The sequence below is a fragment of the Rattus norvegicus genome, chromosome 5, assembly GCF_036323735.1.
Source record: "Rattus norvegicus strain BN/NHsdMcwi chromosome 5, GRCr8, whole genome shotgun sequence".
Taxonomy (NCBI): domain Eukaryota; kingdom Metazoa; phylum Chordata; class Mammalia; order Rodentia; family Muridae; genus Rattus; species Rattus norvegicus.
This window is the reverse complement of record NC_086023.1, coordinates 93,253,488-93,281,391: the sequence shown is the minus strand read 5'-3', so window position 1 is coordinate 93,281,391 and position 27,904 is coordinate 93,253,488. Positions and strand designations below refer to the sequence as shown.

At 36.6% G+C, this 27,904-nt stretch overlaps 1 protein-coding gene across 11 annotated transcripts in view; it reads right to left on the bottom strand.

Annotated features, from left to right (window-relative positions):
• The window catches only part of Kdm4c (lysine demethylase 4C), a 206,637-nt gene that overhangs the window by 71,649 nt on the left and 107,084 nt on the right, over nt 1-27,904 (bottom strand). For 8 of the 11 annotated variants that reach the window (XM_063287361.1, XM_039109502.2, NM_001106663.4 and 5 more), the window contains 4 exons: nt 9,822-10,015; nt 6,553-6,785; nt 3,242-3,561; nt 896-1,004 (listed from right to left, as the gene is read on the bottom strand). In XM_063287361.1, coding sequence (XP_063143431.1) covers nt 896-1,004; nt 3,242-3,561; nt 6,553-6,785; nt 9,822-10,015 — 856 coding nt within the window. Of the gene's footprint in view, nt 1-895; nt 1,005-3,241; nt 3,562-6,552; nt 6,786-9,821; nt 10,016-24,103; nt 24,212-27,904 lie in introns of those variants that run through there. The other 3 variants (XM_039109503.2, XM_039109496.2, XR_010066353.1) reach the window with 3 other exon arrangements.

Below are 27,904 nucleotides of genomic sequence, written 5' to 3'. Positions count from 1 at the left end.
AAAAATGATGCTGATATATCAAGTGAGTGTTATTTGATCCAAACAAAAACACTATAATGTTTTACCTGGACTACATCCTTAAAGACTGGTGACATTTGTTAATATCAGAAAAGGAGACTGTCAAAGCAGGACAAAAAAAACAAAACAAACCAAAACAAAAAACCAAGAAAACAACAACTACAACAAAACACTTGAATAGATCTCTTAGAAAATGTAAGGAAGAAGTAATGAGTAAATATTTAAACACTACATACACAGAGAGAAAGAGGACCAAACCGAGGACCTTGTGTTTGCTAGGCAAGCACTCTACCACTGAGCTAAATCCCCAACCTGAGAAATAGTTTTTTACATCAAGCCTCATCAGAGTAGTCTACTAATGACAGAGATTTACCACACACTGCTATGGAGGAATATAAGCACTGGTTTCTTACTGGAGGATGTTTAAATGAATTTAAATGATTCAGGTTAAAACCCAATGCAGACAGCAGTGGTAGCACACGCCTTAATCCCAGAACCCTGGAGGCAGAAGACAGCCTGTCTGTAGAGTAAGTTCCCAGACAGCCAGGGCTACAAGACAAAATGCTGTCTTTAAAAAGAACAAAAAGTACTGACAATTCATATATGCTATAACTTAAAGTAATTACTCTGGAAAACTTTCAGGCTATGTCAGGAATGACTTATTTATGGCATGAAATCAAATATTTGTACTAGTAATATTTTAAAGTATATGAAGCATGACATTATTTCTAAACTTCAATTACTTTTACCTATAAATTATTATTTATAGTTTCCCAAAGATTTGCCACAGAGTAAAAATTTCCTGAGAAATTTTTTATTACAGTTAATTGCATAAGCCATCTAATACAAAAGACTATGAATAATAGTATGTACTCACCTTCATCACTTGCTACCTGCTGCTTTACAAGAGTCATTGGGGATCTGGCCGGAGGCTTCCCAAGTGGATGTCGCCAACTCTTAGTAGTTTTTGGCTGTCCTTCTATTATCTGGTTATGGGGGATGGCGGGGGAGAGAAGGAAGAAATATACATGAATAATGTTTGGTTCTTTTTGGTTTGTTTGGGTTTTTTTTGCTGTTGTTCCATGTGTTTGGTCTATGCCTGTATGTTTGCAAAAACATGTAGACCTAAGATATTCTACTAGCTCACTGCTTTACATTCTGAGGCAGGGTTTCAATGAACCTAGAGATCACTTCGTTGACTAGCTTGGTTAACCAGCAAGTTCCAAGGGCCCTCCTGATTCTGCTTCCCAGGACAGTGGACACAGACTAGTGCAGTCATGTCTAACATTTCTTTATGATTATATAGCAAGAATATTATTCACTGAGCCATTTCTCCAGACTCAATGAATACTTGTTTCAGAAAAAAAAAAAAAACTTCAAAATGATAACATGGTTGATAAATAAATCTCATTCTTATTTAAGAAATCACCACTTTAAGAAATTTGGACTTGCAAGCTAGGATATAGCTCAGTGGTAAAACATTTACCTAGCACACATGAAGTCCTGGGTTTTCATCCAGGGTACTGTCGGAGAGATGGGGAGAAAAACTGAGGGCAGGGGACAGAAGGAAAGTCAGGGAGCCAGAATGGGAAAGAAAGGGAAGGTAAAGGAAGAAGGTAGCATTTTTCTAAAGGACCAATTAATTCTCATTCAAAAATATTGCTTTATGGAAGGCTTACCAATAATTTACAAAGTTTCAAAAATCCTTTAAAACTATCCCAAATTCACCAACAAAACGGTGAAGAACTGTCAAGTTGTATCATCTCTAACCTTTCATCCATGAATACTTGGCAAGTGATCCATCTTTTATTCTCTCAGAGAAGGAAAATCAGCAAAGTGGTAAAGAGGACTTTTCCTTCCATTGAGAAGAGAGCCATGGGTTCAATAGGAAAATATTATTTTTAAACGAAATATTTCTGTTATTTTGAAATCACTAAATTGTGAAAGATATTTTTATAGCCCCCATAAGATACTTTACTTTTTACATTTAATACTTTTTCGGGTCATATTTATTTCATATTTCTGTAGAATATGCAATGACATAGAAAATGATCAAGTCTATTGATCACATTATTGAATTAATTTAATATATTTCAAAATGACTAAGAAATAAACTATTTGAAATTACCATCTTTTAAAAATGTGCTTTGTAACTATAAAGGATGTGAAAAGACTCATAGTAGGTTTAGTAAACTGGGAACAATCATGAGATTGTTGATCAGATCAGCAGACAGATCAGCTACCACTTCAAATGGCAGAGAAGCTCCTCACAGATCCTAGAAGTCTCTGGTAAGGTTCAGAATGGTAGCACAGCATTAGCTCGCTTGACCCTTTCCTGATCTAGGGAATATTCATTATGTAAGCATACAGTATAACACTAAACAAGTACAATGGATAACTACAGATTGGAGGCTGTGGCCATAAAACCAGCATGGGAAGCTTAAATTTTCTGAGAGGCAAAAGGTTTGTGGGAATAAACATGGCCATAAATATAGTTCAAATATTCTGAGTAAGAAAAGTCAAAGAAACACTGATGATATGAGCCATGATGTTAAAACCGAGACTATATAAAAAAGACTTCACAATACTATCACTGTCAGGAGGGCAGTGACTTTAACCTCAGCCTGAACAACAGTGCTTGTTACGGGAACATTCTATACCATGACTGCCTAAATGTCAATATGATTAATATTTCAAAATAAAGGTCATCAAGTATTAGTATTTGTGAAAAGGGGTTGGGGATTTAGCTCAGTGGTAGAGCACTTGCCTAGCAAGCGCAAGGCCCTGGGTTCGGTCCTCAGCTCCGAAAGAGAGAAAGGAAAAAAAAAAAAAAAAAGACAAAATAACAGTATTTGTGAAAAGTAGTTAATGAGTATAAATGAACTCTCTATGTACTATTTGCAGCGAAGCGTGCATTATCTCCAAGTACAGATGTTGCTTCTTTTAAAGTACAAAGTGAAAAAAATCAGTCTTCAACAAGTAGTCAAAAGAATTTGTATTAATGAATTAAAATGTATAAGCCAGAACAGGTATTTCCCTGCCAAAATCATATTCCCTAATGAAATATGACTAAAACTTATAAAAGTGATCACTATTTATTTTTGTCCTAAAGCAAGATTTCAAGCAAGTTTATGAATGAACTAACTATATTCATGAAAAATATCACTTTCACAGTATAGGCTTCAAGCCAATGAACACAGAGGAAATACAAACTGCCATGTACCTTAGGAACATTGAGCCCATTTCTCTCTTCACTGAGAGCATCTGGGACTTCCCCAGGTTCAAGGTTACTTGCATGGCCCTCTTCATCATTTTCTTCTCCCTCTGTCAATACTCTATTACTTTCTGCCAGCGAAGAAGGTATCTTGGGAGATTCAAGCTGGAGAATCTTAAGTAAACGTGACTCCTTGCCTGTTATATGGCCATGAGAAAATGGTATTAGGTCAGAAGCCTTCTTCAGCGTAGATGGCGAAGTTACAGCATTGGCGGTGTCATTCTCTGGTTGTATTTCATCTATTACAGATGAATTTATGCAACTTTTTCCTAAGGAACAAACAACTAATATTAAATGTTGCAATGCATTATTACTGAGTACAATGACTGAATAATTACAAATTACTAATTTTATATTTTATTTTCATTTTATTTTTGTTGTTTTATTTTGTTTTTCCACTAAAAATCAGGGTAATAAAACAGGGTCATTTGTCTCCCTGCGGTCTAATTTCTTGAGTTCTTTGTATATTTTGGATATAAGGCCTCTATCTGTTGTAGGATTGGTAAAGATCTTTTCCCAATCTGTTGGTTGCCGTTTTGTCCTAACCACAGTATCCTTTGCCTTACAGAAGCTTTGCAGTTTTATGAGATCCCATTTGTCGATTCTTGATCTTAGAGCATAAGCCATTGGTGTTTTGTTCAGGAAATTTTTTCCCTATTAAAAAATGGGGTTCAGAGCTAAACAAAGAATTCACAGCTGAGGAATGCCGAACGGCTGAGAAACACCTAAAGAAATGTTCAACATCTTTAGTCATAAGGGAAATGCAAATCAAAACAACCCTGAGATTTCACCTCACACCAGTCAGAATGGCTAAGATCAAAAACTCAGGTGACAGCAAATCCTGGCAAGGATGCAGAGAAAGAGGAACACTCCTCCATTGTTGGTGGGATTGCAGACTGGTACAACCATTCTGGAAATCAGTCTGGAGGTTCTTCAGAAAATTGGACATTGAACTGCCTGAGGATCCAGTTATACCTCTCTTGGGCATATACCCAAAAGATGCCCCAACATATAAAAAAAGACACGTGCTCCACTATGTTCATCACAGCCTTATTTATAATAGCCAGAAGCTGGAAAGAACCCAGATGCCCTTCAACAGAGGAATGGATACAGAAAATGTGGTACATCTACACAATGGAATATTACTCAGCTATCAAAAACAATGACTTTATGAAATTTGTAGGCAAATGGTTGGAACTGGAAAATATCATCCTGAGTGAGGTAACCCAATCACAGAAAACACACATGGTATGCACTCATTGATAAGTGGCTATTAGTCCAATTGCTTGAATTACCCTAGATGCCTAGAACAAATGGAACTCAAGACGGATGATCAAAATGTGAATGCTTCACTCCTTCTTTAAAAGGGGAATAAGAATACCCTTGGCAGGGAATAGAGAGGCAAAGATTAAAACAGACATAGAAGGAACACCCATTCAGAGCACCCGACATGTGGCCCATACATATACAGCCACCCAATTAGACAAGATGGACGAAGCAAAGAAGTGCAGGCAGACAGGAGCCGGATGTAGATCTCTCCCGAGAGACACAGCCAGAATACAGCAAACACAGAGGTGTATGCCCGCAGCAAACCACTGAATTGAGAATACGACCCCCGTTGAAGGAATCAGAGAAAGAACTGGAAGAGCTTGAAGGGGCTCGAGACCCCATATGTACAACAATGCCAAGCAACCAGAGCTTCCAGGGACTAAGCCACTACCTAAAGACTATACATGGACTGACCCTGGACTCTGACCTCATAGGTAGCAATGAATATCCTAGTAAGAGCACCAGTGGAAGGGGAAGCCCTGGGTCCTGCTAAGACTGAACCCCCAGTGAACTAGATTGTTGGGGGGAGGGCGGCAATGGGGGGAGGGAGGGGAGGGGAACATCCATAAAGAAGGGGAGGGGGAGGGATTAGGGGGATGTTTGCCCGGAAACCGGGAAAGGGAATAACACTCGAAATGTATATAAGAAATACTCAAATTAATTTAAAAAAAAAAAAAAACAGGGTCAGGTTTTCAAGAAACTGCTGCCTAAGGCATGCTGGGAATCAGTCAACCCCCAGCACCACTGGATTGCTGGATACAGCCTTGATATGAAGGTTTTTGTCTACTCTTATTGCAACAGGTTATATTGTGATTGGTTGATATCACTGGGACGCCTGATCTTTTCTGAAGGAAGCTGCAGGAGCAGTGATAGAAGAGTCAGGGGGGACTAGGACTAGTGGAGTGTGAAGAATAAATAAAAAGAAAAAATATTTTCCATACAACAACAACAACAACCACCACCACAAAGCAGTAAACACTCTTCAAAGGAAATCCACCATCCAACCTCTGAGCTAGAAAACAGGCTGAAGTTTTCATGAAATCTGCTGCCAAAGGCATTCTAGAAATCAGTCAACCCCAATCATGTGTCCTGGAGCCAGAGATCCCCAAAACAGCCAATCGGACTTAACTTTTACTCTCAAGCTTCAAAAACAAACGATACAAAACAAACAACAAACCGCACAATTCATCTAAACTAAGCAGGTTTCCCACCCTTCCAGCTCTCCACTGTAAAACTGTTTCTCAGACCCGGCCTAGTATGGTACCTGTGCCTTCACATACTGAGCAGTATATGGAAGCTGACTTCTTAGACCGAGAAATCTGGTCTCACCGTTTTAAGGTCAAACTGGGTCTGTTCTTGCATTTTCCTTCCCTGAGTTATTTTTTATACTCTTCACCACTGATCCATCACAGAGTCCCTGTATTTATTTTTAAATTTACTTAATATATATGAGTGCTTTATCTGTATATACATCTGTTAGATTAGTCTTTTAGAAACATTCATTAATATAAAACAGTCAATGATATTACACACTGAGCAGATTTTATAGAAAGTTTTTGTCCTTTTAAAAACCTTATCCTTTATTTTCTTCTTAAAATGAAATCTGAAGGAAGGAATATGAAAACAATTGACTTTAACTTGTTTTTTTCTTGTAAACTATAAGCTGAATTTCACTAAAACCTTCTGCATTTAGATTTCTTCATTCTTAATAAAACTATAATTATTCTACTGAATGTTTATTTTAGAATACTATTACACATAAGAGCCCTATATCTTATTGTATAGCATTCACTTTTCATCACAGTTGACTCATACTGTTAGTTTACATAGCTATGGAAAGCTAAAAAGTAAGATATTTTGGTATAAAGTCATAGGGCATCAGATTACTGGCTTCCCTAGCACATGTGTAGCATCATCAGCTGTTTTCTTACCTGAGAGCTTGGTGTCATTCGTTAAGCTTTGATCTACTTGTATCCTAGTATCAGAAGCTTCTTTTTCTGAAGATGCTCCTATGTTTGCCAGCTTGAATTTTTCTGGCTTTTCTGTGACCTTGAGGTGCCGAGGGCACACAGCAGGGCTTGAGACCTCTTCCCCAATGAATTCAGCAAATTCCTCATCTTCCTCAGCTTTAGGCCTTTTAGAAAGTGACTTATTGCCCTGCAAACTGTTTAAAAGTAGGATGTTGGTTAGAACAAAAAGCTCAAAATAAGTAATACACAGCAATGCAAATGCTACTGTTATGGGGTTATATCAAGAAAAGCTTAGTTCCTTAACTTTTAAAATAAAGTCTGAAGTTGAAACCATAATGGCTTTAAGTTAATTTTCAATCATCTTAATAACAACTGAATTTTCATATTATAAGTACGTGATATGATAACACTATAAGATCAAATAAGATAGAGATATGCGTTAAACAGAGTAAATCAGAAGAACATATACATACCAGCAGTGGGTGCTGCCCATACCAATAAGAACATTGATAACATAGGTAATACCTGCATTTCACAACATATATACACACATATATCCCAAGGTAGCTGGCATACCTCAGAGATTTCTCAAACATATTGAAAGATGGTATTACTAAAAGGTCATCACCAATCACTTTAAGCCACCAACTATAAAAACCAAATACACTTGTGAACATTAGCACTAATAAGAAATGAGAAAAGCACTTTGATTAAACTGTGGCAATCTGGTTATCACAGACACATGTTGTTCACATTCCTTCTATGCTTCACCTAATAGTTACCTAACAGCAGGCAGGTAGGTCTGGCTTGCTATAAGAGACTGGTTGGCCTCCCTGCACCCCCCACCTCCCCTCTCTCTCACTTTCTGTTCCTTTTCTGACTCTGCCTCCCTTCTCCCTCTCTACCCTTCCCCTCCCCCCTTTCTATCCAAGTTTGCCTGGCAAGCTTCTTTTCTTTCTACCCCCTCTCCCTGCCTCCCCTCTCTTTTTCTGCCTCTATTCCCTTCTCAATCCCTTTCCCATGCCCCCAAATAAAGGTTATTCTATACTACACCTAGCTGGTACCTGGGGGGGTGGGGAGTACCTCAACGTGGGCCCACTGAAATACCCCTCCCACCACACCATACCTTGCTCTATAAAACATATCCTTGGCTTTATAAAACACATCACATATACTCTATCAAGTTAAAATCCTTGGGGACTTCAGCAGTTACATCACCTCATGAAGGTTTCTCAGATGTCAGACTGGTGTGTTTCCTGAATGACTCCAGAGGTGTTGATTTACTAAATAGTCAATCTCTTAATGTATTTAGTTACTTACACATTTTATTGAGACAAAACTTATACACATACAAGTACACAAACCATGAATAACCATTTTCCCCACACTAAGCACTACTGTAGTTTTTAAACATAAGATAATATTTTATATATACTGTTGCTTTGTTTGCATGTATTTCTGTGAACTATATGCATAAAAAGCCAGAAAAGCATGTCACATCCTGTGTAATAGGAGTTATAGATGGTTGTTAGCTGTGCCGCGTATGCAGGGAACTTGAGTCATCTGGTCAGTCAATGGTTTTAAGATGGCTCTCCTGCTCCATTGTGAGACTTTTATATTCATACTGTCTAATGTTAAAAACATTGCCTATGATCAATAGAATTTTTATAAACACTACTTTGAAAATCCTTGCTGTACACTACAGCTGAAACATTATCATTCTTAGATTAGCTACTGATTAATCCTGTTGTATGACAAACATGACAGTTATATATACTATATATAACATATAATACATATAGACAATATATGTATATAGGTAATACATGTATATATATAATATATAGAACGCATATAGTATATTTTATAAGCCATTATACATACATACATATATATATATATATATATATATATATATATATATATATATGTTAGCTACACACACACACACACAAACACGTAAGATGGAGACATTTTTCCCAACACTAGGAAAGCAAAAACAAGTAGGTCTCTCTGAGTTACAGGTCAGCCTGGACCATATAATGAGTTACAGGATAGCAATGGCATAGTGGAATACCTATCTTTTTAAAAAAGGGGGGGGGCTAAGAAGGGGGGGAGAAACTATGTACTATTCCATGTTTTGAAGTTTCACCTGCTCACAACCAGTCTAAACAACAAAAAATAAATTCAAGTGGTAGGAAGCACAAATTGAGCATTAAATTCTGAAAAAATTTTAAAATTATAGTATTATTACAGAAAAGACAGAAGTGCCATAGGTCTAAATGTAAGAAATCAAAAATTATGCTACAGAAAATAATTTAATTTAATAAAAATGACTCACATATATGGTCACTTAATTGTTAATATAACAATCTGATTTTGAAAGCGGTATATGCTATTTTACATTATACATAATAATACACATGCAAAAGTACACATAAAATGTTAAGAAGGATGGTCCTTGGATAGTGAGCTTAGAGGTGATTTGGATTCCTTGAAAACTTTTTCCTAAATTTATAAAATTTCCACAGTTCTCAAATATCACTTTTATAACTGAAAGAATAAAAAGCAATATGGAAAAGAAACTTAAATAAAAATTCCAGCTTACGAGCTATTATGCAGATGCAGTCTATTCAAAGCATGTTAAAGGCAGAGATGCCCAAAGAAAGAACAAAACTTTTGACAAAGTCAAAAAAGCTTGTGACAAAGATCACAAAAATGGATCAGAGGTGAAGTTTAAAAAGACTACAAGGTACAGAACACTTTCTCCTTGAATCTTAGAAAAGAATAAAACCAATAGAATAAAATGCCTCAGCATAAGTATCTACATGAGAAAAAAATTGAAGGAAATTATTATGAAAATGTTTGAAAATAGTAGCATATATAAAAGTTGGAAATCAAGTTACTAAAGTTGTTTGAAATATAGTGAACATTTCAACAAGAAATACTCCTTTAAAATAAATTAATGAGAAAATTCTAAAATGTTCTATGTTGTTCTACTCACTGTGTCCATCAATTTCAGGAAAACTCTAAACATATCTGACTACCTGTTCCTAAATTCTAATACATCATCAACTCAAAAGCTAAACAAACATACCTAAAAATTTCAGTAATACACTATGTAAAGGTATGAGTAACGGGAACAAAAATAAAGGAACAGTCCTTGAGAACCTTTGGTTCCATGATCCATACACATCCATACAACAGGCAGGATGTGATGGGGTTCTTACCTCTTGGGAGCTTTTCTTAACTTTTTCCTCCTCTGTAGCCATGTTTTTACTTCTGGGGTAGATTCTGGGGTTGGCTTTGTATGGTCAATAGTATATATATCCTTTCCTTGTTTCCAAATCTGGTATCTATCTGGCTGAAATTTCTTCACAAAGATATCCATTGATATCTTCACCATGTCATTCCTACACGTGCACTGGAACGCAATGAACAGTTGGAATAAAACAATGAAATGTTTTGCTAATTTAATTATATAACACAGGTAGAAAATGAATGTTTAAAGTTTATATGAGGATGTTTAGTTCTAGAAAAAAGAAAACTCAAAGCACAGTTAGAAATGAGAAACTAAATATTTTTAAAAATATTCTGTACATTTATGTGAACTGCGTACCAAGAATAAGTTATAGAGACATATGAGAATTTCTTCAAAGGTTGTCCAACAAGCAAAAGGTTGGACAACCTAATATCACAGATACCTAAAAAAAAATCTGTAGTACAGCATGCAGTGTTTATATGAAATGATCACTATCCCAGATATGCGACAAAATTCCAAAGATTCAATACTATATAAAATGGTTGTGCCAATTTAGGCATGTTCCAAACATCACCATAGCTTGGTACACAGGGAAAGAATATTGATAGAAGAGGTCTAACAAATGTTGTTTAACTCACTGGATGGATGAAATAGTTCTCATGGTAGTTTGTTATATGTGAACCTTTGTAACTTTTCTTCCTGGTACTTATACAAAGATCTGTATGAAAGAAGTAAACCACGACCCAACCATGTTATAGCTCACCCCATAGGAGATGTGACTGTTTGAGTGTACATGTATTCCTGAGATGATTTACCAGAGTTGTCTACTCTTACTAGAAGCTCTTTCACATAGAGGTGCCATTTTTGTGTTGGAACAAGAGCAGTGAATTCTTTGCAGATCATTGCAATAAGGCATTTTATTGCAGCTCTGCAAAGTTATACAGAATGTCAACAGATGTGATTAGAATACAGATGTGATTAGAATAATTTAACTGGTTGATATGGCTGTGTACTTGTTTTTAAGCCTGACAACCTGAGTTCTATTTTAGGAACTCAGATGGCACAAGAGAGAATTGACTCTACAAGTTGCACTCTGAACTCCATGTACATATTGTGATGCACATGTGTCAGTCAATATACAGGCTTGTACATGCACACAGTATTAAATCTAAAAATTACATTTAATTATATTTGTTTTTATTAACAAACTCTTGTAGCTGGAGAAATGGCTGAGCATTTAAAAGAATGTGCTCTTGCAAGAGGATCCAGGTTTGATTTCCAGCCTTCAATTGGTGGCTTATAAACATTCATAGGTCCAGTTCCAGGAGATCTAACATCTCTTCTAACCTCTCCAGGTACAGGGCACATAGGAGGTGCACACACATATGTATAGACAAAGCACTCATCCACATAAAATAAATGAACCCTTACAAAGCTTCCAAAAATTGTGAACAAATGAAGTCTATTCTACATTACATCAAACATAACATTAAAATATCAAACATACAAACTGAGGAACTGAACTCAAGCGAGCTGCAGCCACAATGGAAGTAACTGTGATGGAGACAATTCCAAGTTTGTCCTGCTGGGATCAATACCCTGAGTTCAAATATAAACAGTACCAAGTGCTAAAGAAAAACACTTCATGGGGTTGGGGATTTAGCTCAGTGGTAGAGCGCTTGCCTAGCAAGCACAAGGCCCTGGGTTTGGTCCCCAGCTCCGAAAAAAAAAAAGAAAAAAGAAAAAAAAAAAAAAAAAGGAAAAACACTTCATGAAAGACCTCAATCCCAGCAATAAGACTCTGAAAGCCCTGATTGACAAACTCAAACTGACAGAAAAGGACATTAAGATTTGATGCTCAAGCAGTTGCCCAAGGCCTAAAGATCAAAGCTGAAGTCTATGTATAAGTTAAGGAACCAACAGTTGGTGTAGCGCTATGTGTAAAGTTAGCCACAACATTTAGTTTACTGAAGCTCTTGTATAAGAATTGCAAAATGTACAACTATCACTGATTACAAAGAAGAACAAACAGGCAGCACACCAAGGAGTCCTCCCAAAATAACCCTGGGCTCCCCTGAAGCTTTGGAAGCCTTGAGGCTTGCACCCTCTCCTGGGTACCAAAGCAGAGATGGGATGTCATAGGATCTCTGACTGGAGCACAGGCTCTTTTTGTGAACGGTTTTCCACTTCCTTGTTGAGAAAGGAGGATGTTAGATTTTTATGTTAGATTTTTATGTCTATTGATAGTACACTAATAATAAAGCTTGTTATTCATAAAATGAAAGAAAAAAGAACCAAATATACCTGAGAGAAAGGTAAAAGATTAAGTGGATTGAGAATTTCAAATGAACTTATTTTGAATCTAGAAGACTGTTTCCCATGAATACACAGTGATAAGTCATACCTTCTAAGCTTCCTATAAAAACTTCACACAGTTTAATTAGGTTGAACTCAACAGTCTTTGCATCAATCACAGTTTCAATGATTTAGCTACAATAATTTAATAATTCCTTACAAACCTGCCAGAGAACATCTGATTAAAAATTGTTGGCTCAATTATCACATGTATATGAATTAACTCCAAGTTTAATTTCCACTTTCAAATTACCCTTTAATAGAGCTCAAAAATTTTGTTTTGTATTTCGGGAAGTAAGCTATAGACAAGTAACCCACTATGATGACAAGCTCCCAATCTTGGAAACCCCTGTCACCAAGGCGATATTGCTATGATAGATGTGAGCTACTGTACGTGGCTAGAGTTCTAATATTAATAGAGATACCAACAAGATTTCATGCAACTTTTATGTCAGGTTAAACCAACTTTATAAACTACAAATAGGAACTGTATAGCTATGAATAGTACTATGATGCTTCATAATTTCATACACCTGCAATTCCTCAAGCCTTACACACTAAGTATGATATGATCTGTCCTTAAACCTGCCAGTAAAAATCCACTACATCTGTTACTCCTGGCAACACTCTTCCAGTTTCAAACAGACCTTGGATTTTGGCAAAATAAAAATAAAGAACTTCTCTACTTATACCTTTTCTTAACAATCTACTCTCACAGAAGTTACTTTAACTTTTCTCAAATATGATCTTAAATTTTCAGCACAGTTTTAATAAAGTGTGGTTCTTCATGCCTGACAGTCAGCACTTCTAATATATGACTCCAACATGGAGACTCTCATATTTCCTTATCACAGAGAGTACCATGAGTAACTGTCTTCAATTCATTGGAACTGGAACTCCCGAAAACTGAAACTTACTCATTCCATGAATCTCTCCTGCCAGAATGGCTTCCTGATTAGTCAGATGCTGTGCAAAGAAAATTCTACTCTGAAGCTGACTGACGTTTCCCTTTGACAATTTCACACAAGTGTATGTGTTCTGATGACTTGTACAGTCAGCCTCTTTAATCTCCCTGGACAAATCCATTTTAACAGTAATGGTAAGCTGTATCAACTATTCCTCAGAATAAAATCCAATTTTGTATCAACAACTCTAGTATTTAGTTATACAGATTGAGAGCTCAAAGTTATTTTCCAGTAATTATATTAAGGTAGGAATAAAAATTATCAAGGTCCTTAGAAATATATACATATTTTGATTTATTATTCAATCTCTCAAGGAAAAAAATAAATAAATAAAAGCGTGAACTCATAAACACTTTTTAATTTCCATGCAGCATAAAGACATTGGAAATAGCAACAATGACATATTCTCTTTTAATAAGCTTAGATCTAAGGAGGATGATTGAGACAATCCTAGGAAAGATAGATGAATAAGACGTAGACACAAATTTCTGATGTTAAAAAAAAACCTGTGTAAGGAAGCAAAGAGAGCCTTTTGGTGAGTGTTCATTTGTTAGTTCCAATGAGGCAGAGAAACCTTCTGTGTTTATATTTGGCTTCTATACTTTGAATGACGTTTCAAATCTCTATATGATTCATCAGCATGCAAGCCACAGTAGAATATGAATGTATTCAGAGACTGGGCAAATATCATAGTTACATACGCTCTTAAAATAGATTAGACATATAAAATCAAACTAGCTACCTCAACAGAAGCCAAAACACACATGGCCGCCAAGTGTTTGCTGATTTAATGACCACGAACAACACAAAATGTTATTAAATATTTTAAAAACAGGACACACCAAACAAAACAATATCCTCCTAGAATGGCAGGAACACAATTAAAAAAAAAAAAAAAACAGAAACCCTTGTGATACATCCATCAACAGAGAGAGCTGAGCCAATAAAACAGGAGCAGGCTATTAAAGTTGCCCTAAAGAGCTGTTATCCCCAAGGTATAAAATAATGTTCTTATTCCTTCAAATTTATTAATTGTTAAATCAAGCAAACAACCTGATTAGGTTAAATTATCTTCAAAAATGCAATATAACAAGTCCTACTTAACATATTATGTGTTGGAATAGGAGACAGCAAAGAGATCATGCAGCAGATCAGTTCACTGAACAACTAAACCTTGATGCCACACTGCAAGGTAACTGAAAGACAAAACCTCATCTTCAGCAATGATTAGCAATGTAACCATGAACAACTTACAGAGCCACTCTGTGCCTCAGTTCCTCAATCTGAAAAACAGAGACAAATGTGTTGAATGCCATCTAGGAGCTGATCTAAGGAGTAAATGTTTTGTTATAGTAAAATGCTACAATAAATGTGATGTAACTGTCCACAGAAAGCAAAAACAGAATGTGCCTTATGGGAACACAGAACACAGAACACAGAAGTGATTTTGCCTTACTGAGCAGCTTTAGGGCACTGATGAGATAATAATAGCCAGACTGCCTTGTCTAGCAACTCATGTTGAGATCAAGGAGAAGAGCAGTCATGAAAAATCAAAAAGAAACAGCAATCCTGGGACTCTGTGACACTGGAATGTAGGACTGCAAAGTCTAAGTCAGCATTAGTGGGAGAGTTCAGTGAAACGTTCCTCCTTGTCCTTCTACCCTGAGTGACTGCAATAGTGGGCTCAGGAGAAGTTGTCATAGAAAATTATGTGGCCCAGGTGGCAAAAGACAAGACTTAGGAAGAGAACAGTATCAATCTCTTAGAATCTAATATATAAAAACATCTTTTCACAACTGCTTAGGGACAATAGCCTGTTTTCATCACAAGACTTTGTTATATGACCAAAGTGTGTATAATTTCCACTTGCATCTCAATACTAAAGAGTAGTTTTCAAAAACACAGTGGGTATCTTCAGTTCATTTACATGTAATTTCAATAACAAGCATGTGGCAATACAGAGAGGATAATGTCTAAACTCAAACAATATTTCAAAACTTCAAGTCAGGAACTTTTTGGCAATTAAGATCTTCCTAATGTGTAGGACATGCTCAGTTCCTTCTCTAGTACAAGATAAAATAGATGCAGTGGTACATATCTATAGCCCAGAATTTAGGAGGTGGACTCGGGACCATCAGAAGGTCAAGGTCATTCTTGACCATAAGACAACCAAATGGAACAACATATTTTTTAGGTATTCATGTGGTGTGTTTGTAAACATACTTTGCTTATAAACTGTGAAGTATCTTTCACAGTGATTATAAATATAACAAATGACTCATACAATAAAACAAACAAAATAATATAATACATTAATATTTATCCATATGTAATCCAATAGAAAAAAATCCAGTTTAAAAAAATAAAAGGCTGACTTAAATAGTCTGACTATATAATGCAATAAAAAGCACATCCCACCATAATATTGTTCTTATTAGCTAATCACCTATAAATTATATTAGATCAATATAAAAAAGGGTTTTCTGCTTTAAATTTGGCTTTTAAACTATAATATCTAAACTAGGGAAGGAAAGAACTAAATATCAATTTTTAAATGCCATGTGCACAACAAAGTTGCCAATAACTGCATCTAAGAACCAAATGCTTTATTAAGTTGTCCTTTAAGACTACTTCACATATTAATCATAGTAAAATAGAGAAAATATTCTCTATTTCAGTCTTCTAAAAATCCTTTAAATAAAACTGTCACCACAAAAACAAAATACATCTACAGGTTCTATTACACACAGCAACAACAACAACAACAAAAACCTAAAATAGTTATGGAAGCACAAAAAGCTAAATCAAACAATCCTGAGCAGAAAATAGAATGCTAAGTTATTACATTACCTGATCAAAGGACAATCCCACAGTAACAAAAAGCATTTCAAAAACTGAATACAAAGAGGCATAGGGATACACACCTGTGATCCCAGAATGTGGGAGACAGAGGCAAAAGGATCAACAACACTTAGAGGAAAGTCAGTGCTATAGAGTTGAGACTCTGTGGGGGGGGCGGGGAGATGGGGGAAAGAAGAGAACAGAAAAAAGATACATTTCAAACAGCCTTTAGTATTAGTTATCTCTCTCCAATTCCTTCCTTTACTCTTTTGCTCCTAGCTTCCACCCCAATTTAATCCTTCCTGTTTCACCCCTGCCCCCAACACTATCCCCTTATAATATTATATTCTAATTCCCCTTCCTCAGTAGATTCCCTTACTCCACCATGACCTCTTACTAATTATCTAACTAACCTATATGCATATTCTAAATAAAACAAATGCATCTGAAGCTTAAATGCTAAAATCCAGATATAAGAAAAAATAACCAGTGTTTATCTTTCTGAGTCTGGTTTACAAATCTAAGGATGATTAGCTTCCTACAATAGATACATATACAAATGGAGTCATCATTTAATGGGAGAACAATGCCCAAACTAGGTATTATGCTCTATCAAATAAAGTCTCCACTACCAGGAATGGTACATTTATTACTGATATTAGCAACCCTTCACCTGAATCTGGGTTGATAATATCATCCTTTATTATCCTCAGTCTTCTTCTATACAATCAAATATGAGTTTAAACATAGAAAAACATTAATTTGAAAAATTAAACAGTGTGAGAATTTCATAAATGATAAATTAATAAAAGATCTGAGTACATAATTTAATAAAACCAGCAGAAAGCAAATTAAAGTTGTTCTTGCTTAAGAGAAACAAAAATAAACAAATCGTTTTGAATAAGCTCTAAGTTAGTATATTTTAATTCTATATATCACACTGAATTTTTCAACAAGAGTCTGTAGAAAGCAAAAACTTAGTCTATTTAGCAACAGTCTTAACATTTTAGTGCACCCCAACCACTCACATTTTATATCCCTTGAGATGCAATCTCTGGGGGTCAGACAATGCCTTTTGACAATAATCAGAGTCTCTATAGGGGTCAAACAATGGCCCACAATTCTAAACAAACTCACTCTGGGTATCAGACAATGTCTTTTGATACTAACCAGACTCTCTGTGAAGGTCAAGCAATGGCCCATGATTATAACCAGATTCTTTATGGGAGTCAAACAATTCCCCATGATTCTAACCAAACTCTCTATGGGGGTCACCAGATGCCTTCTGATACTAACCAGAATCTCTATGGGGGTCAGACAGTCCCTTTTGATACTAACCAGACACTCTTTGGGGGTCAGCCATTGCCGTTTGATACTAACCAGACTCTCTATAGGGGTCAACCCATGCTCTGTGATCCTAACCATACTGTCTCTGGGGGTCAGACAATGCCTTCTGACAATAACCAGACTCTCTATAGGGGTCAAACAATGGCCCACAAATCTAAACAAACTCACTCTGGGGATCAGACAATGTCTTTTGATTCTAACCAGGTTCTCCATAGAAATCAGAAAAACACTGCCAGCGATGAGACCACCTTCTATAGAAAACAGGCAGTACCCTCTGATGGTAACCCAATTCTCTATGGAGAACAAACAACAAGCCACTTCGGCGATCAAACTCTCTTTAAGGGTCAGCCAATGAATCCCAGCAGTCATTACGACGGGGCTCAGATAACTGGTTTCCAGACTCTCTGTGGAAGTCAGAAAACGACCCCCAGTGATGATCATCAGAACTTCTACAGATATTATATGACAGCCACGGAGGGTAACCCAACCTTCGATGGGGATCAGACAACCACCACCAATGGTGACCAGACCTGTAATACAGGATGGATGATGTCCCTTGTTAGTAGTCAGATGCCCCATGGAGACCCAGTGTTAGATTTTTCAATCTCCCACATGGTCCAGGGTCAAACATCCGCATGCTCTTCAGACTTCCCTGTGGTGCCAGGAAATCTCCCACACAGGAAGAATGGCCTCAGGACCCCAACCCAAAACACAGGGAAGGCCTACATCTGCCATTACTGTGGACATTCTTTTTCAAAGTCTTCCCACCTCACAGGCCATATTCGCAAACACACTGGTGAGTGAGGATCTGTCTGGATATGGGGTTTGGGGGATAAGTGGCCACACATCTGCCTGCATACGGTTGGCTATTATTTTAGACTATTGCCTTGTCCTGGACCTCTGTCCCAGAGGATAACGTGGGGAAGGCTGGCAAGTTTGAAATTGGGTATGGAGTTTTCTTGATCCTCCTGGCGGTAGGGTAGTGTGTGCTGTGCTACAGTCTTCTGTGATGTCTTTGCACTGCATGGTGGGATAAGTGGGGTATTAGTTTGTTGCCTTGTGGAGGTTCCTGGTCTCCCATTCACATAGGTGAGTTCTCACCATGTTGTCCACACTGTTCTTGAACACTCAGGTACAAGAAATGCTGCCACCTGAGCCATCAAGGTGCTAGGACTATTGACTTATGTCCATTTCAGACTCTAGACTCTCCCTCTGTGGGATTTTCTCCTTGTACCCTCTTCCTTCTCACTCACTCCTCCATTGCCTTCCTTATTTATCCCTTCCTTATCCTCTTATTGTGGCTCCTTCTTTCTCCCTGTCTCTCCATGTTCTCCTCAGCTGTCCCACTCCTCTTCCTGTCCAGCTACTCCTTTGCATACCTCAGTGTCCTCTCCATCCACCTTGTTGAACCTTGTGCTCCATCACTGTCAGGATGCCATCCCATCTTCCCCTGAGTGTAACAAGCATCTCTTTCTCTCTTATCCAGGGGAGAAGCCCTACAAATGCTCCAGATGCACATGGACGTTCTCTCGCTCAGATGAGCTCGCACGCCACATGAGAAAGCACAATGGGGATCGGCCCCACCAGTGTCAGATCTGCTACACAACCTATCCACGATCAGATCACCTAAACGTGCATGTAAGGAAACACCACCCCTGGGTTTTAGAGATGGCTCAGTGGTTAATAGAACAGAGTAGTCGTCCAGACTTCCTGAGTTCAATTTCCCAAAACTTGTTTATCTAGGTCACAACGGTCTGTAATGGAATCTGATGCCCTCTTCTGGTGTATCTGAAGACAGCTACAGTGTACTTATATAAATAAAATCAATGAGCCTTTAAAAAAAAAAAATTCTCTAATAATTTTTCTAAAGCAGGAAATCACCTAATGAAATTCAGAACAAACATATTAATGGTTTTAGGAAGAGTTAAGACTGGTGCTGCTCTAAACTTTAGACTAGAATGCTTTAATTTCCAATGAGCAGTGTTTAGTGAAAGATTCATAAGCAAAGTAGTGAGGTAAGTAACTGTGAGTACTTGTCTTAAACTGAATACCACATCTCTGAAATCTGCTCGGAAACTCGGCAAGCGTTGCGGAAGAGAGACGCAGAGACAGAGAGTAAATGTGGAAGGCCAGAACACCAACATAAATTCATTCAATGGCAGAATGGCTCGTGAGATGTCAGAGGGGAAAATGAATCAATCAACAACTTGGCTATAATAGGAGAGATTCTGGATTCTTTGGTACAAGTCCTGAGGCACTTGAATGAGGTTGGATTTAGCAGTATTAACTAAATAGGATAGCATTCAAACTATGGACATTCTGATATACAGTGAGAGGTTGAAAGAGAGAAAAAAAAAAAACGGTAGGAGAAAGACTTAAAAAATATTCCATCTCGGGGGGGGGGGGTTATTCCATCTCTCCAAGAAGTGAATGTGAATGAGTCTAAAGTTCTAAATCAGAAAGATAAGTAGGGACCTAAAAGAAAGGCCCACTGCTTCAGAGCACATTCTGTCTTCTCAGAGACCCTAGTTCAATCCCTACCATTCATGTCAGGCAGATCACAACTGCCTTTAATTCCAGTTTCAGGAAATCTCAGGCCTCATGGGATATCCAAATGCTCAAGACAAAAATTCATGCGTGTGTATACACACCCAAAAATCCCAAAATACGTCTTTAAAAATATTTTTTAAAGAGTCAAGTGTTAGTAGAGCACACCTTTAGTCACTGAAGAAGGCAGATGAATCTCTGATTGTGAGGCCAGCCTGGTCTACAGGTCAAGTTGCAGGAAAGCAAAGGCTACAAAGAGAAATCCTGCTTGAAACAGACAAAAGAAAAAAGAAAAAAGTAAACGAGAAAACACCAAAATTTGTTAAAGGAAATAAGTATTAAGGAGACACTGCACTGTGCAGTGGAAAAATAGAAAAGATTCCCTGAGGATAGACCGCACTCAGAGACTTACATGTTATAAAAATACAAATTCACTAGAAAAGAGAGCTGGTATTAAACTAAAAATGAGAACGAGAGAGTTCCTGCTCCAAAGCAATCTTCTTGAATTGTTTTGCAACATGTGGTGTAACTGTGTACCAAGAAAGACTACAGTTCAAGATGCCAAAAGAACCTGGCATCAGAGATATTGTGGTACTAATATTATAGGCTTGCAAAACACCAAGAGTGAGGGGATCAGGAAAGCTTATGACAAGGTCACAAAAGTCAACTGAGGCACAGTAATATGCTGATGGGTCAAATTTCCTTCCAGCTAGTAGAGACTGCCTGAGCATGAGAAAATAAAACTTATGCTTCAATAAAGTCTCCAAGATATTAGCAATGCCAAGACCATGAGATATTTAAAAGCTATAGTCATAGAGCAGAGCCAGGCCGACAGAGAGGATGTGTGTGCTGAGAGCTAAACCCCATGAGACAAGGCTGCTCAAAATTACCACAACCCATATGAAGATTTTATCATATGCCCCATGTAAAGTATAGCTATACACCTTGTTGTTTGCTTTTCCGGGTTTCTATTCTGTTTTGGTCTGATCTTTCCTTGTTACAAGCTTATCTCTGTCTTTCAGAATAAGAATGTTAATTCTATTCTATGTATAATGAAAATATCTAAGTTTGTAATCTTATAGATGCTATTAAAAGACTACCTTGAGAACCAAAAGAGACTTAGAACTTGACTTTTTAACAGCATAAAGACTATGACGATTTTTATATGCATTAAGCACATTTGGCATTATGAGGTGAATGAGAATTGAAGGTAAGCAGTAGAATGTTAAGCCTGAAGATCATTCGTTTGGGGGGGGGAGGGTTAATCTAACAAGGAATGGTGTTTTGACAAATCATATTTGTCAATTTTAACACTCTCAGAATCATCATGCCACTGAGTGTATCTGGTTCTTGTTCAAGGACTCTAGATGTAAAGTCCAGGAGTGAAAATTCTAACTTAGCTTTGTACTTGGTTCTGATTCACACATACTCCTTGAGACTGCAGAAGTATACCCATTCACATCAGAACAACAGAGCCTCCTCACTAATTCAGTCAATGTTTTGTGCAATTTTAAAAAACAGTATGTCAAAAATGTTCCAAAACCACTTATTAGTGATTAAACATCTCTATTCTAAAACCATCATTAACTATTTTTTTGGATAAAGTAAACCAGATTCAATTTTTTTCTAACATGTTTGCAAGATTTATGTACAAAGGAAAAATATCCTGAAAGTTGAATGCAGAAGAAACTAGTACTAGCATTTTAAAAGACTAGTTCCCTAAGCTTCTATGTGTTATACAGTTTGCTTTGTTAAACGAAATACCTATGACAAATTGTCAAAGCAAAACAAGTCACCACTAGGTGGAAACCTATATTTGTAGAAAATAAATATATGAACATTTGAATAATAATATCTGCAGTCACGAAACAAATGAAAAAACTATAAAGCAATTTGATTAAGGAAAGAAACACTATAACTGAGGGGAAACTCTACACTCATCGCCCCTGAATTGATGAATTGCTTCCTGAAAAAAAAAAGAAAAAAAGAGGGAAGTTGCTAAGATACAAGAAGTAAGCAAACTTATATGGTTCAGAAAATTATTACAAGGCTCACCCAAAAAAGTTACAACATGGTAACCAGGTAACCAAGGTGAGGAAATGCTCCTACTGCTCCAGTTGATGGCAAGTTATACAAGAAGGCTTAAGGATGAAGCCTTTATGAGCTGTGTCCCAGTACTGGGATGAGTTGGGTGATAGTTGCCTTTGAGTCAGCCATACTCCTGTAGATAGCTGAAAGAAATGATTTTCTTGCTCTGTCCTAGTACCAGGATGGTGGCTCATACCTATAATTCCATCATTCAAGGGGTAAAAGTCTAGGTAAAACTCAAACCTGAGGATCACAAGCTCAGGATTAATCTCAACTACATAGGTAGTTCAAGGACAGCCTGGAATATATAAGCCCATGGCCCTAAATAAATAAATGCTTAATTTAAAAAAAAAAGTAGAGGTCCATTTCAAAAGTGACAGATTTCTAAGTCTTCACTAAATATATTCTCAGGTCAGAAAGACAAACCCCATTCACTAAATGAAAATTCAGTAATTCAGAAAATAAGAACAAGTTCTTGTACAGACTCATTACCCTTCAATTCCTTCATGTAGAGCTCTGTCAGAAATTCTAGGAAATAAATAGTTGGTATGTTAGAATCCTCAACATTAATCTTCTTGAAAATTGGACAGAAAACAATTACTAATCAAGTCTTACCCATGTATGTTCAGCAGAGATCTTCTATAGTTCATTCTGACTATTTTCACTGGCATTATATATAAACGACCAATTTCCATTCTAATTCTCAAAGAACTAAGTTAAACACGTCAAAATAATTTATTAAGATTCACACAGAATTAGTTACACCCTAACAGTAGGTGAATACAATGAACAGACCCAAGTGCAAGAGATGTCAAGTCTCTACAAGCCACTTAAAGGGGAGAAAGTATAGCAGTGAGGATCTAGCGAGAATGTGCTTGCTTTGAAGAACCCATACTCTCTGTTACCTATTGTAAGGTCAGAGATGTTTTCAATTTTTATGTTACATTATTCTGTGAATATTTTGATCTAATATGCATTTACTGTATATTATGTACTAGCTTCTAAAACATAAGATTAAAAATAATACTTTAAAACATATTATTAAGTCAAAAGCAGCAGAGATAAAATTATTCAGAGAGTGATCAAGGGAAGACAGAAACAGACGGCATTAATGAGCATAAAAGAAAACAAAATTAAAAAAATAGATTTCGGGGTGGGGATTTAGCTCAGTGGTAGAGCGCTTGCCTAGCAAGCGAAAGGCCCTGGGTTCAGTCCCCAGCTCTGAAAAAAAAAAATAGATTTCAGGTAACAAAATTACTATGATATATATACCTATATATGTATACACACACACACACACACACACACACACACACACACACACATATATAAAGAATTTTAGATCCATATACCTGTTAAATATCAGCAGATAAAAATGCTGCTCACCCAAACTGAAACACCTGAGTGTGATCCCAAGCCCATGGTAAAGAGTGAACCTATTTGCAAAAGTTACCCTGGCATGGTATAAACATATGCCATGAAAATCTTGAATGGGCAAACAGAAATATAAATACATCACATGCTTTCATACACATATATACATATGCACAAAAGCATACTTACATACATCACACACAGATACATAGTACACGTGAACAAACGTACATGTGCACACACATACACAAAATCATGTACACATAAATATACATCTCCACAAACACTATGTTTTAAGAAATTATGATAAAATTCTGCTTTGTAACTATGTTTAGAAAGAATATTTATTCGTTTTTTAAATTTTGAACTGATTGGTGGCTCTTGCTATGATATGTATTAAGTGCTTATCGCCCATTTCTATTCAAAAATCTGTATTAGATTTAGTAAACTACATCAAGACTATGGGAATTAAGTATTACAGTATCTCATTTTTGTTTTCAAAGTGATGATTCCACAGTAGAATGAGTCACTACTACATAGTGTCACTCTTTAGTCCTTTGGAACTAATGGTCCTTCTAGCTCTTTTCTTAATCTTAACACTTTCTTGGAAAATATTATTGGTCTTTCTTTGTTATGCTAAAGAGATAATTCTAATTCATGTAAGAAATATTTGTTATAATTTATGTTTCCTGTACAACTTATTCATTAAATGAAAATTTCATTTATTACTTACCAAATGTTTGCATCATCAAATTGAACTGTTATCTTTTGTGAATTGGCTATAATTTATTTACAGATCTCTCGCAATCTGATCAAGGCTTTGATCCTTAGGAGTGGAGCACTGTATGAAAACAGCATATACAGATACAGACAATAAAGTAAAACAATGTATTTGGGGGTGGGGGGGCGCGGACCTACAAGGTGAAAATGGCAGTGCATGCACTCCTGCCCCAGCTCTCAATTTCCCACAGTTGAGGAAGTTTATTTATTTTGAAGGGCTTCAGAAGGACTAACTAGATATTTATGTCCCATTTTGCCCCGTTTGTTTAAGGTAAAATCTTAGTGTGACTAGATGTTACACCAACTTTAAAGTAAGGGTGTTGTTTTGGGTTCTCAAATAGGAAAGAAAGTAAGGAGCCTGGCTGGGGTCATGAAGTAGGTTTAGTGATAAAGTGGTAAATTTGCCTTGGTTTAAATGCTGACATTGTCAAACCCTGTAGGTTGCGTTTCCCATTTATCTTTGTAAATAACTGCATTGGTTACTTGGATACTAAATATGAACTTCACCAGCTACAACTGCATAACATAAGATATGCAATACTTTAAGAAATACAGATCTAGAGACTAGTGATGTAGCTTAATAGTAGAACACTAATCTGGCATGTCCAAGGTATGGGTTTGCGCCCAACACTCAGAAGGAAAGGAAGGGAGAGGAGAGAACTGTTCAATGAGCCAATGCAAGACACTCTGGATTTTCTTTCCTTTACATACCGTAAGAAAAGATAAATATTATTAAACTAATATTTTACAACACAACAAAAAGTCGATGCCAAACATCTGCTAAACCTAGTTACTCATAGGTCTGAGGCAAAAGGATAACTTGAATTCACAAGTTCTGGGTTGTAGTTCATAATGCCTATTCAGGACCCATACTAAGTTCAGTATTAGCATGGTAATCTCCCAGGAGCAAAAAAAAGAAAAAAAAGAAAAAGAAAAAGAAAAAGACCAAGATGCCTAAGAAAGATTTAACTGTCCCAGCTAGAAAATGAAACAAATAAAATTAAAACATAGAAATTCACTTAAAAATGATACTGGAGTCTTTGAACAAAGACTGCCCTAGACTGAAGACTTTGTTGGAAGAATGCTTAATTGACTTAATTTATTTTCATTAAAAAAAAAGACTGAAATATAAAATAGAATGAATCCATACCCTGGCATGATATTCTAGAAATTTTCCTATATGAAACCAATTCCAGATTAAAAAGAAAATAAATTTCTGGAATATCTATTCACATTCAAATGCCTATAGATTCAAATATTAGAATAACTTTAAATTAGTAACCTAACAATTCTGAATCCTCTTAGAAAATATTTTCAAATCTATAGTTCAATTATCGACACTGTGAAATGCACTATGTAATATATATATATATGTGTGTGTGTGTGTATTTATTATATATATTTTTTTTACTTCAAATAAAATCACTTCAACATAAAATGTCACCAACTACTGCACCCTCTCCTAATACAACAACATTCTTCATGAGTGATGGCAAGTCTTTCACTCTGCACAGTGAAAAAAAGCACCCAGTTTCTGAAGATATAGGCCTTGTATTCTCTGAAAACAATCAGTATGGTGAAAATCTGTACAGTACATTCTACTGACATTAAAGCTTTATACATGCAGTTATTAAAAGCCTTTCAGAGAGGCTCCCCTAAAGACAAAGAAAATGTATATGTCCTTGCGGTGATGTCACGTGAAAGAGAAAAGGCTAATTCTTGGTGTTCTTTCTGAAAGAGAGGCTTTGATGTATTCTCAAGACTTTTGGTCTCCCTCTTATAATCTAAAAGAGTAGCCTAATCTAAAAGATCCTGATTAGTCCTAGTAGCCCTGAACAAAAGCCATTCCCTTTATATACTAACAACATAGTCAATATGGTAAGAACAAGTAGTCAAGAACTTGTCTTCATCTATCTTTCATTAGAATTTCATTTGGCAGAAAATAGTTTTCCTATCTTTAATGACTCAGAGCAGTACAGAATGCTATTTGTACATATGTGGGGGAAGAAAGTACTGCCTTGACTATCTCACTGCTTCTAAGGAATAGCCTTAGACCTGTTCATCACAGTTCACATACACATACATTGTTATGAGTCAGGGACATGCATGGACACAAAAGAAAAATAAGGATGACAACACACCAGGGAATCCCAAAAGCACAAGACTACTGGGAGCTAAGTATGCTTTTCTTGAAGGGCAGATCATTCTGAATAGGTTAAGTACATAGTACCTAAGAAGAATGAGTACATAGTTATAAATAATCTCAAAGCACATTAGCTTAGTTACAGCTGACTGAATGTTTTGATTTGTAAAAGCAAGATCAAAACAGCATTTCTCAGAAAAACCTTTCCCATACATTCCTACACAAATATGTAGCCTAGTACCTCTTCCAGAGCAGACTCTGAACACTTAGCAATCAAAGATGTCTTAGCTGTCAGGAAAAAAAAGCAGACAGGGAGCTAAGTATATTTTGTGAGAATCACACATAAGGTTCTGTTGCCCTGCAGCACATTCTTTACTTTACAAGCTCTGTTGGTGTTCATAACTAATATAGAAGTTGGTACCAGGATTGGAGTGTTGTTGTGATAGGCCTGACCATGCTTACGTTTGGAGCAATGTAGATTTGAGAACACTAAAAAAATGCTTTAAGAAGGGTTTATTGGGCCTTACTCATAGAAGCATGGAACCAAGTGGTGCTGAGAGTGATTTAAACTGTATATCAAGAGGTTTCAAGGGAGAAGAATTTTTAATATGATGCCTAGAGATTAACCTTGTGGTATATGATTGAAGAATATGACTACTTTTATTCTGCCTTAGGCTAAAATGAAGAGATTTAGAAATTTCAAAACAAACTAGCATAGACTCTGTCGTGTGGTTCACTCTTATGGAGAGCCTCTGCCCTGTGGTTCACTCTCATGAGAGCACATTGAAAAAGGAAAAATACAAAATGTATGATTCAAAGACTAAAGGGGTTCCAGGAAGTGGAATAGAGCTCCAGTATTCAAGAATATTAAATGGAGTTAAGGAAGTGGTAACTACAGGGAAAGATACCACTCACCTAAGCTTATTATTTACAGGAATGCAGTTAAACAAGTTAGGCATTATTATGGCCTGGTTATTACTTTCATTTGAAGACAAGGAGATGCTATTGTGTGCCAAATTGACAAGGGATGGATTGCGATGGCTATTCTCAGTTGTCAACCTGACTGTGTATGGAATGAACTGCAATCCGGAAACATCTGTGATCCAGATCCTTAGGCATAGGGGATTAAAGAAATTAAAGAACAGCTTACTTCCTGGCATAGGCAAGCAGATTTCAGAGTTCAAGGCCAAGTTGGTATAGAGCAAGTTCCACGTAAAGAAAAGCTTACGTCCAGGAATGGGGGTGCATGCCTTTAATCCCAGCATTCAGGAGAAAGAGGCATGCAGATCTCTTACTTCAAGGTCAGTCTATACAGCAAGTTCAAAGACGTCAAGTTTAGGCAGCTAAATAAATCATCGAAAACAGGAAACTTTATTAAGATGTAATAGAAAAGGAGGACCAAGTTCCAGGTACAACAAGCAGCAAAACTTCGAAGCTTCAGGCTCATGGCTCTGGCTTTAGAGTCAAGAACAGAAGCAATTACTGGGACGATTGATACTGGTCAGCTGGAACTACAAAATTAGTAGCGATTAAGAAGAGAGCAGTGTCCCATGGTTAAATCTTTTGGGAAGTATTTTCTGAAAGCACAAAAAAGCTGTGTTCCAGCTACAG